This window comes from Procambarus clarkii, chromosome 15, assembly GCF_040958095.1.
Source record: "Procambarus clarkii isolate CNS0578487 chromosome 15, FALCON_Pclarkii_2.0, whole genome shotgun sequence".
NCBI lineage: Eukaryota > Metazoa > Arthropoda > Malacostraca > Decapoda > Cambaridae > Procambarus > Procambarus clarkii.
The window spans coordinates 16405541-16415112 of NC_091164.1; the positions used below are offsets into that span (position 1 = coordinate 16405541).

General features: G+C 49.6%; 1 protein-coding gene across 1 annotated transcript; it reads right to left on the reverse strand.

Moving 5' to 3' along the window:
- Positions 1-3283: 3283 nt before the first annotated feature.
- On the reverse strand, positions 3284-8812 carry LOC138364961 (capping protein inhibiting regulator of actin dynamics-like). The gene is made up of 3 exons (XM_069325047.1): positions 8663-8812; positions 7507-7754; positions 3284-3389 (listed from the first exon to the last, which is right to left on the reverse strand). The coding sequence occupies exons 1-3, from the start codon at positions 8810-8812 to the stop codon at positions 3284-3286; spliced, it is 504 nt and encodes a 167-aa protein (XP_069181148.1).
- Between the last annotated feature and the right edge of the window lie 760 nt (positions 8813-9572).

The following is a 9572-nucleotide window of genomic DNA, read 5'->3' on the forward strand; positions in this document are numbered from 1 at the left end:
AGGAGGAGGAGGAGGGCGAGGTGGAAGGAGGAGGAGGGCGAGGAGGAAGGAGAAATTAAGAGGGAGAGGAGGAAGGAGGACGAGGGTGAGGAGTAAGGAGGAGGGCGAGGAGTAAGGAGGAGTAGGGCGAGGAGGAAGGATTAGGAGGGTGAGGAGTATGGAGGAGGGCGAGGAGGAAGGAGTAAGAGAAGGGCGAGGAGGAAGGAGGAGGGCGAGGAAGAAGGAGGAGGAGGGTGAGTTTCTTCCTTCTTGGTCACCCTCCTTCTCCTCCTCCACGTCCTCTTTAAGGGGGCATTAGGTTCCAACAATGCAATAAATGAAAACTCGTTCGATTTCAATCAAACTTTTTTGACAAGTTGTATATGAAAAGTGTTTCATCTGGTCCAAGTTTCAGCATCGTAGCATAAATAGGAAGGGAGAAAAAAATATTGAAGTAGTTGTGAAAATTATGCCAAAATGGTCAAAATCGATTATCAATCAAAAGTGTCAACTGAAATCATAGCTATGACTCTTTGCTATCACAATAGCATATATTAAACAAATATTATAATTAGTTTAATTGGAAAAAAAATTTAAGAAAATTTTTTTTATTCATTTTTTTTTTTTTTTCAAATTCTCTTTTTTCATTTTTTTGGGGGGCGATTTGCATCAAATTTACACACCTGATTGTACGTAAGCCTATCTGTAAGGATGCCAATTTTGGAGAAAATTGGTTGATGTCAACCTCAGCCACAGATTTTAGAACCTTAGACTTTATTCTTTTTTTTTTTTCAATTGACACAAATGTTTACAAAACTGATTCATTTTTTATTCAATTTACATGAAACTTACACAGTATATGTAGAGGGCATGTCTCTACATTGGTGAGTTTTCATTTTTCTCTAAGTTCATTTATTGATTTTATAATAGCAATAAACATGCCATATTTGCATAATTTTTTGGGGGAACTTTGAACATTTGTATTAGGAAAACTAAAGATGTTTTGGAAATTCTGTATCTCAAGGTCCTTTATTATATGCAAATGTGTCAGAAAATTGTCACAGAATAATTATATCTGAAACGTGTGTTCTGAAGTGTAGACTTGAAAATGTGTAAAAAACGTTGAAAAAAACAAAACAAAACAAAATCTCCCTTTCTATTTACGCTGCAGTACTGAAACTTGGTACAATTTCAGCACTTTCCATATACAACTAGTCATATAATATTGGTTGACATTGAATAACTTTTCCAACACCAACTTAATGCCCCCTCTACCTCATCCTCCTTCCTCCTTCAACCTCGACCTCCACCTCTTTCCCTCTCTTCCTCCTTCTCCTCCTAACTCCTCTAGCTCCTTCATCTTTTACTCGTCCTCCTCGACCTCATCCTCTTACCTGGAATTCTTCCTCCTCGACCTCCTCCTTCTTTCCTCTTCGTCTTCCTCCTCCTTCCTCCTTGCCCGCCTCTTTCCTCCTCGCCCACCTCCTCCTTCCTTCTCTTTCCTGCTCGCCCTCCTCTGCCTTCTCCTCCTTCCTTCTCTTTCCTGCTCGCCCTCCTCTGCCTTCCTCCTCGCCCTTCTGTTCATTCCTTCTCGCCCTCATCCTCCTTGCTCTCCTCCTTCTTCCTCCTCGCCCACCTCCTCCTCCTTCCTCCTCGCCCTCCTCCTCCTCCTCCTCGCCCTCCTCATACTTCCTCCTCGCCCTCCTCCTCCTCCTTTCTCCTCGACCTCCTCCTCCTTCCTCCTCGCCCTCCTCCTCCTTCCTCCTCCCCCTCCTCTTCCTCGCCCTCTTCCCTCCTCGCACTCCTCCTCCTTCTTCCTCACCCTCTTTCTCCTTCCTCCTCGCCCCCTCCTTCCTTCTCGCCCTTCACCTCCTTCCTCCTCGCCCTACTCCTCCTCCTTCCTCCTCGGCCTTCTTCCTCCTGGGCCTCCTTCCTCATTGCCCTCCTCCTTCCTCTTCGCCCTCCTCCTTCCTCCTTCCTCCTCGCTCTCCTCCTCCTCCTCCTCTTCCCTCTCCTCCTCCTTTTTTCTCCTCCCTCTCCTCCTCCTCCTCCTCCTTCCTCCTCTCTCTCCTCCTTCTTCTCCTTCCCCTCCCTCTCCTCCTCCTCGCTCTCCTCCTCCTCCTTCCTCCTCGCTCTCCTCCTTCCTCCTCGCTCTCCTCCTTCCTCCTTGCCCTCCTCCTTCCTCCTCGCTCTCCTCCTTCCTCCTCGCTCTCCTCCTTCCTCCTTGCCCTCCTCCTTCCTCTTCGTCCTCCTCCTTTCTCCTTCCTCGTCGCCCTCCTCCTCCTCCTTCCTCCTCGCCCTCCTCCTTCATCCTCGCCCTACTCCTCATTCCTCCTCCCCCTTTTTTCTCCTCACCCTCCTCTTCCTCCACTTCCTCTTTAACTTCCTCCTCTACCTCATCCTCCTTCCTCCTTCAGCCTCGACTTCCATCTCCTTCCCCTCTTCCTCCTCCTTCTCCTCTTTCCTTCTCTAGATCCTCCATCTTTTACTCTTCCTCCTCGACATCCTGCTTCCTCCTCGACATCCTGCTTCCTCCTCAACCTCATCCTCTTACCTGGAATTCTTCCTCCTTCCTCTTCCTTCTCCTCCTTCTTACTCGCCCTCCTCCTTCCTCCTTGCCCTCCTCCTCCTTGCCCACCTCCTTACTCCTCACCCTCCTCCTCCTCCTTCCTCCTCGCCCTTCTTCTCCTTTCTCCTCACCCTTCTGCTCCTTCCGCCTCGCCTCGTCCTCCTTGCCCGCCTCCTCCTCCCTCCTCCCCCTCCTCCTTCCTCCTCGCCCTCTTCCTCCTTCTTCCTCGTTCTCCTCCTCCTCCTACCTCTTCGTTCTCCTCCTCCCTCCTCGCCCTCCTCTTTTCTCTTCACCCTCCTCCTCCTCCTTCCTCTTCGCTCTCCTCCTCCTTCCTTCTCTCTTTCCTCCATACTCCTCACCCTCTTCCTCCTCGCCCTCCTTTTTCCTCCTCGTCCTCCTTCCTCCTCGCCCCCTTTCTCCTTCCTTCTCGCCCTCCTCCTTACTCCTTATCTTCCTCCTTCCTCCTCACCCTTCTCCTTCGTAATCCTCGTCCTACTCCACCTTCCTCTTCGCCCTTTTCCTTCTCCTTCCTCTTCGCCCTCCTCCTTTCTCCTCCTTGCCTTCCTCCTTTCTCCTCCTCGTCCTCCTCCTTCCTCTTCCTCGCCCTCCTCCTCCTTTCTTCTCGCCCTCCTCCTCCTTCCTCCTCGCCCTCCTCCTCCTTCCTACTCACCCTCCTCCTCCTCAATGTTCTTTTTAACTTCCTCCTCTACCTCATGCCTCCTTCCTCTTCTGACTCTACCTCCTCCTCCTCCTTCCTCCTCGAGGTCTTCCATCTTCTACTCTACCTCGTCGACGTTCTTCTTCTTCCTCGTCGACCTCCTCCTTCTTCCTCGCCTTCTTCCTCAAAAAATGAATAAAAATGATGAATCAACCATTATTATGATCTTGTTTCATTTTACTAAATGTAGAAATATATTTTTATATTTCTACATTTATATAAATAACAGCAATAGAAAGCTTCGTTTGTGAAACATTTAAGGTTGCCACAAGGTTTGATTTTTTTTGCCAACGTTTCGTGCAATACGTTTTGGAAACTTATTTACATCCACACAAAATTACGCATCTAATGCGTGAAAACAAAAAACATAGCCCCCTACTTTCCAACACTTTCCAGATACGTTGTGGCAACCTAAAATTGTTTCCTGGGTAGAGTTTCCAATTACCCTTTCCTTCTCTTTTCCTCCATCTCTAGTTTGCAGGTCTTTTATCTTACGTCATATTTCTCTCGATAAACTCTATTGTTCTTGAGCAAATGTTCCTCATCGCTAGATTTTTTTTTCTTTCATTTGATGTTACGGCCCTCTCGGGTCGCAACTGAGTTCGTACTCTGATGTTATTAGAGGAAGTTGTATCCGGCCCCAAGCCAGTAGTGGCTTTCAAGGGATGAGATCCGTGACGCAAGTAACTTAAAGGGGAAGGGAAATAAAGTTAGGAACTTAAGATTATAATTATTACCATCACCAAATAAATAATATATAAAAGGTTACTCAGGGGGAGGGGTATTAACACTGCACAAGGAAATTATATACACTATCGTCTTCTCCTGAAGACTCTGGATCCCAACTCTCGGTGCCAAATCCTCGGTGCTTTCGTGGCCTCTTTGACGAATCCTTTCAACAAGCTGAGTCTACCCTGGCCACAGGCCAGCCAAAACACAGTTCCACTGGGGGCACCGCCGTGGAGGCCGTCAACCACAAGTCCAGCAGGTCTGCTGGCAGGTTCCGGATCAGCAACGCTGGTCAGGCCACTCCACGAGCGATACTAGGGTAGCGCCCTAGTCAGGAGCCTCGTGTGATACCACAAATCACTCTCCTGTCCTCAATACCCCAGTGGTTAATCGTCTCCAGCAGTCGGTCCCGGGTACGACAAGCCTTCACTGCCGCTTCACAGGCAGGGTAACACCACAGTGTTCCTCCGGGAGACGACTTACAGCTGCTGCAGCAAAGCACAAGGTATGGAGACGGCTGCCTTGAGTAGACTGACTCAACTTCCCTTACAGCAGTCCCAGGTCGACTCTGTAAGTAGACACGTCATCAATAACAGGGACACACAAAAGCACCTCACTCACAGGCTCAGACACAAACGCCCGACGTATCCACTCCATAGATGGCGTTGTCGTCTGAGCACCACCTCACCAGAGGTCAGCAGCGGCTGTGTTGTGAGCTGACCAGGACTGGAAACCGACCCTTGTGGCCAGTACACGTCGTCCTCACCAGGAGTCGTCGTCCATTTGGTGGGGGTTTCGGGAGCTGACCCACAGATGGCGCGGTCATCACTGCTCCATGCTCGGACGCTGGATCCGGGTTCGTAACACCTCCCCACCAAAAAGAATTTGGTTTGGGGTTCTAGAAAAAGAAACACAAACCAAATTAGTACGGCGACACGACTCCAAATGGACTCACATGCTTTATAAACTGGAACGGCGAGGCTGTCTCGTCCACAGAACTGTACTAAGGAGAAACCCTGGCACAAAGGGAACTTAATGATGGCTGGCGATGACCTGCCTGCCGTAATTTTCCACACCTCCTCTGCGATGTCAAGCAGGGGCGTCAACTCACATCTCTCGAGTAAGGATCGATATCGCCCTGACCTAGGGCGACTCGACACTTCCCTATGTCGTGGCACCGATGATGGCTGATCACAGACGGCATTTCTGGTGCCGATCCGGTAGTCCTTCAGGGAGACAGGAACCTGGAATACAGGGGTCTGATAATTCAGAGTGACAGTGACAGTGGGCAAGTCAGTACTTACAGCGGACTCCTCTACTAGGCTCACACCTAGTTCCAACGGGGCTGTTCGTACATCGAAGATGGCATTCGCTCTGCCACCGTCAGGTCGACCAACGTTCCGCATAACGCTGCATTGAGGCTCAGCAATCACGCGGGGGTGTCAACCTGCCGGAAACAGTCACTCATATTATCATATCTCGTACCTCCTGTATCAACCATTACCTTCCAGGTCCCTTCTTCCACTGCAACACTCACAGTGCACGTCTCTAATCCCTGGGATCTCGTCGTGGTGTTCACGGGAGCCATCATCTGCCGGGTCGTCCACTGGTCCTCACTGAGAGCACACACAAGAACAAAAAATACCGCTAGGAAACATTTGGTTAATTTAGGGATAAACTTCCTGAGCTTGAAATGTTCATAGCCGGCTACATCCATTAGCCTGGTTTGGACCAAAGAGGGCACTAGACCTTTCGAACACACCTCACATACCTCTGACGTCTGGGGAATCTCTGGCCGGTTCAATGAACGCTGTACCTTGCCATACCGCAAGTACACATCCGCCTTCGCTCCAGACTCGTTGGTATCCGTGGGTGCCTGCACACAAGGCCTCTCTTCTAGCTCAGGTACTTCTGCCATCGTAACCTCATGTTTCTTGTCGAGAGAAGAATCAGGAGACTCTGCTAGAACACTGTCGATCTGTGGGTGAGAGGACAAATTAAACTTGTTTGAATCCGGGTCTGCCTTTACCTGGACATTACCATTGCCTGCCGTTACCTCCGACCTTGCTGCTCCGGCTGACTCGTCCGCGACCTTGGGAAGATTGATGCTCCAATCTGTTACCAAGTCGTTGGCTAGTATCACGTCAATCCCTGCTATAGGGAGGGTATCGACTACTGCCAACGCACATGTGCTGCTGAAGTAAGGCGAGTCGAGATGTACCAGCACTAAGGGGGCGATATACTGCGTCCTAGGAAACCCAACCAGGACAACTTGTTGTCTCCCGTCCACACTTACTCCCTCGGGTAACGAGCTTCTCACGATCAGGGACTGGGCTGCTCCACTATCTCTGAGCACTACTACAGATCTACCAGTATGATCACTCGTTACATACCCGCTTGAAGTGTGAGGGGCGAACAAACTTGATCCTTCCTGCGTCGTCATCGACTGGCTTCCTGCTGGTGGTGTAACACAGCTCATCATCATCACCTCCCTACGTGCGCCGCCACCTCTTCTGCCTCGGCACATAGCAGCTACATGCCCTTTCTGCCCACAAGTCCAGCACACCATATTCCTCCTTGGACTACGGTGTTTCGGACTGCTAGGACTAGTCCTTCGAGGGCTACTTGGGGGCGTCTTCTTAGCGCTTTGTGGGACGGGTCTTTCTTCTTCGTCATGAGGTCTGTCAAACCGGCGCTGGTAATTCCTCGGGACGTACTTAGCAGAAGGCCTATGCGTCAGGATGTACTCCTCAGCCATGGTGGCTGCCGCACTCAAGGTCTCTACCTGCTGTTCCTCTAAGTACGTCTTCAGGTCTCCAGACAAACAATCCTTGAAGTCCTCTAGCAGTATGAGCTGCTCGAGGTCTTCTTTGGTCTCCACCTTCCGAGAGGCACACCATTCCTGGAAAAGTCGCTCCTTGATGGTGGCGAATTCGGTGAAAGTGTGCTCTGAGGTCTTTTTCAGGTTTCTGAACTTCTGCCTGTACGCCTCAGGTACCAATTGGTACGCCATGAGCACAACCTTCTTCACCTTGTCATAATCGCCGGAGTCGTCAAGGGATAACGTGGAGTAGGCGATTTGGGCCTTCCCAGTCAAGACTGACTGTATCATGATGGCCCAATTCTCCCTTGGCCACTCCAAAGAGGCAGCGACTTTCTCGAAGGCTGCAAAGAACTTTGACACTTCCTTCTCATGGAATTTGGGGACCATTTTGATGTTTCTTACCGGATCGAAACTACTGGTTTCCGTTGTTGGCCTCCGACCACCCCCTAATCGTAATACTTCTAGTTCATGTTGTCTCTGCCTTTCCTTTTCTTCTCTCTCTCGCTGTTTCTCTTTCCTTTCTCGGTCTTCTCTTTCTCGTTTCTCTTCTCTTTCTCGTTCTTCTCTCTCTCGTCTTTCTTCTCTTTCTCGTTCTTTTTCTTGTTCTTCTCTTTCTCGCTCTCGCTCTTCTCTCTCTCTCGTCTCTCTTCTCTTTCTCGTTCTTTTTCTCGTTCTTCTCTTTCTCGCTCTCGCTCTTCTCTTTCTATTTCTCGTTCTAATTCTAAACGTCGTATCTCTAGTTCTTTTCCTAACCGCTCTCTTTCCATTTCTAATTTCTTATCTTCTCTCTTTCTCGCTTCCTCTTCTCTCTCTTTAGCGATTTCTAGCTTTTTCCATTCTATTTCACGATGGATCTCTAGTTCACGCATCTTCACAGTGAGCACACTTATATTTAGTTCACTCTCATCACTTTCGACATCACTGCTCTTACCTTCCTGTTCAATGGAAGCTATTTCCTCACATTCCTTTATACTAGGAGTCTCGCCTTCCTGTTTCTCTGCCTTCAAATGCCGGTGAACCTTGGACAAGATTTCCACACGGGAATCACTGGCACGGATCTTGATCTCCAGGTAGGCGCTCACTAGCACAAGTTCCGGTTTGCTCAGATATTTTAGTCTGGCAAGACAGTCGTCTCTGTTCAGAAAAGCCTGAACCTCGTCCAGATCATCGATGGTAGCTTTTTCTGCCATTGTCACAGACGGAACACTTAACACCGCTTTCACGTTAGCACATAACGCACCGAGCACTGTTCTACGCCAATATTGCACTTTATCGCACCTGGCGCCTCACTTGCCAATATTGCACGTAATTACTTCGGGCACCGCACTACACAATTTTGCACTGAATCCCAGCGAACACTTCGCTCTACAATATTGCACTGAATCACGCCGAGCACCGCACTACACAATATTGCACTTAATCGCTTAATCACAGCGAGCACCGCACTGCACAATATCGCACTTAGTCACTCTTGAGCACCGCTTAGGACGTATAACGTCCCAATCATCACACACAGGGGGAATTATATACAGGGATTACGCCACTTCACCACCCCTGTCAAACATACTTAACAAGGGGACGGATCCCGCTGGGGATGCCAATTATGTTACGGCCCTCTCGGGTCGCAACTGAGTTCGTACTCTGATGTTATTAGAGGAAGTTGTATCTGGCCCCAAGCCAGTAGTGGCTTTCAAGGGATGAGATCCGTGACGCAAGTAACTTAAAGGGGAAGGGAAATAAAGTTAAGAACTTAAAATTATAATTATTACCATCACCAAATAAATAATATATAAAAAGTTACTCAGGGGGAGGGGTATTAACACTCCACAAGGGAATTATATACACTATCGTCTTCTCCTGAAGACTCTGGATCCCAACTCTCGGTGCCAAATCCTCGGTGCTTTCGTGGCCTCTTTGACGAATCCTTTCGACAAGCTGAGTCTACCCTGGCCACAGGCCATCCAAAACACAGTTCCACTGGAGGCACCGCCATGGAGGCCGTCAACCACAAGTCCAGCAGGTCTGCTGGCAGGTTCCGGATCAGCAACGCTGGTCAGGCCACTCCACGAGCGATACTAGGGTAGCGCCCTAGTCAGGAGCTTCGTGTGATACCACAAATCACTCTCCTGTCCTCAATACCCCAGTGGTTAATCGTCTCCAGCAGTCGGTCCCGGGTACGACAAGCCTTCACTGCCGCTTCACAGGCAGGGTAACACCACAGTGTTCCTCCGGGAGACGACTCACAGCTGCTGCAGCAAAGCACAAGGTATGGAGACGGCTGCCTTGGGTAGACTGACTCAACTTCCCTTACAGCAGTCCCAGGTCGACTCTGTAAGTAGACACGTCATCAATAACAGGGACACACGAAAGCACCTCACTCACAGGCTCAGACACAAACGCCCGACGTATCCACTCCGTAGATGGCGATGTCATCTGAGCACCACCTCACCAGAGGTCAGCAGCGGCTGTGTTGTGAGCTGAACAGGACTGGAAACCGGCCCTTGTGGCCAGTACACGTCGTCCTCACCAGGAGTCGTCGTCCATTTGGTGGGGGTTTCGGGAGCTGACCCACAGATGGCGCGGTCGTCACTGCTCCATGCTCGGACGCTGGATCTGGGTTCGTAACATTTGATAATATTATCTTAAGGAGTCGACTTCTTCTCTTCCTGTGGTGGCGTATCCTTAAGACCTTTTTTGCTTTGCTTCCTCTCTTTTTATATGAAACTTTATCAGGATCTCTTTCATGGCATCTC

What these genes read in the sequence shown, in the direction of transcription:
- LOC138364961 (XM_069325047.1), bottom strand. Translation starts at nt 8,812, where the DNA reads ATGGCGGTGCCTCCAGTGGAACTGTGTTTTGGATGGCCTGTGGCCAGG. An exon ending in CTTCAGGAGAAGACGATAGT is followed by an intron (nt 7,755 to 8,662) that starts GTATATAATTCC and finishes TCCATTGAACAG; the next exon opens with GAAGGTAAGAGCAGTGATGT. An exon ending in ATAGAAAGAGAAGAGCGAGA is followed by an intron (nt 3,390 to 7,506) that starts GCGAGAAAGAGA and finishes TCATTTTTTGAG; the next exon opens with GAAGAAGGCGAGGAAGAAGG.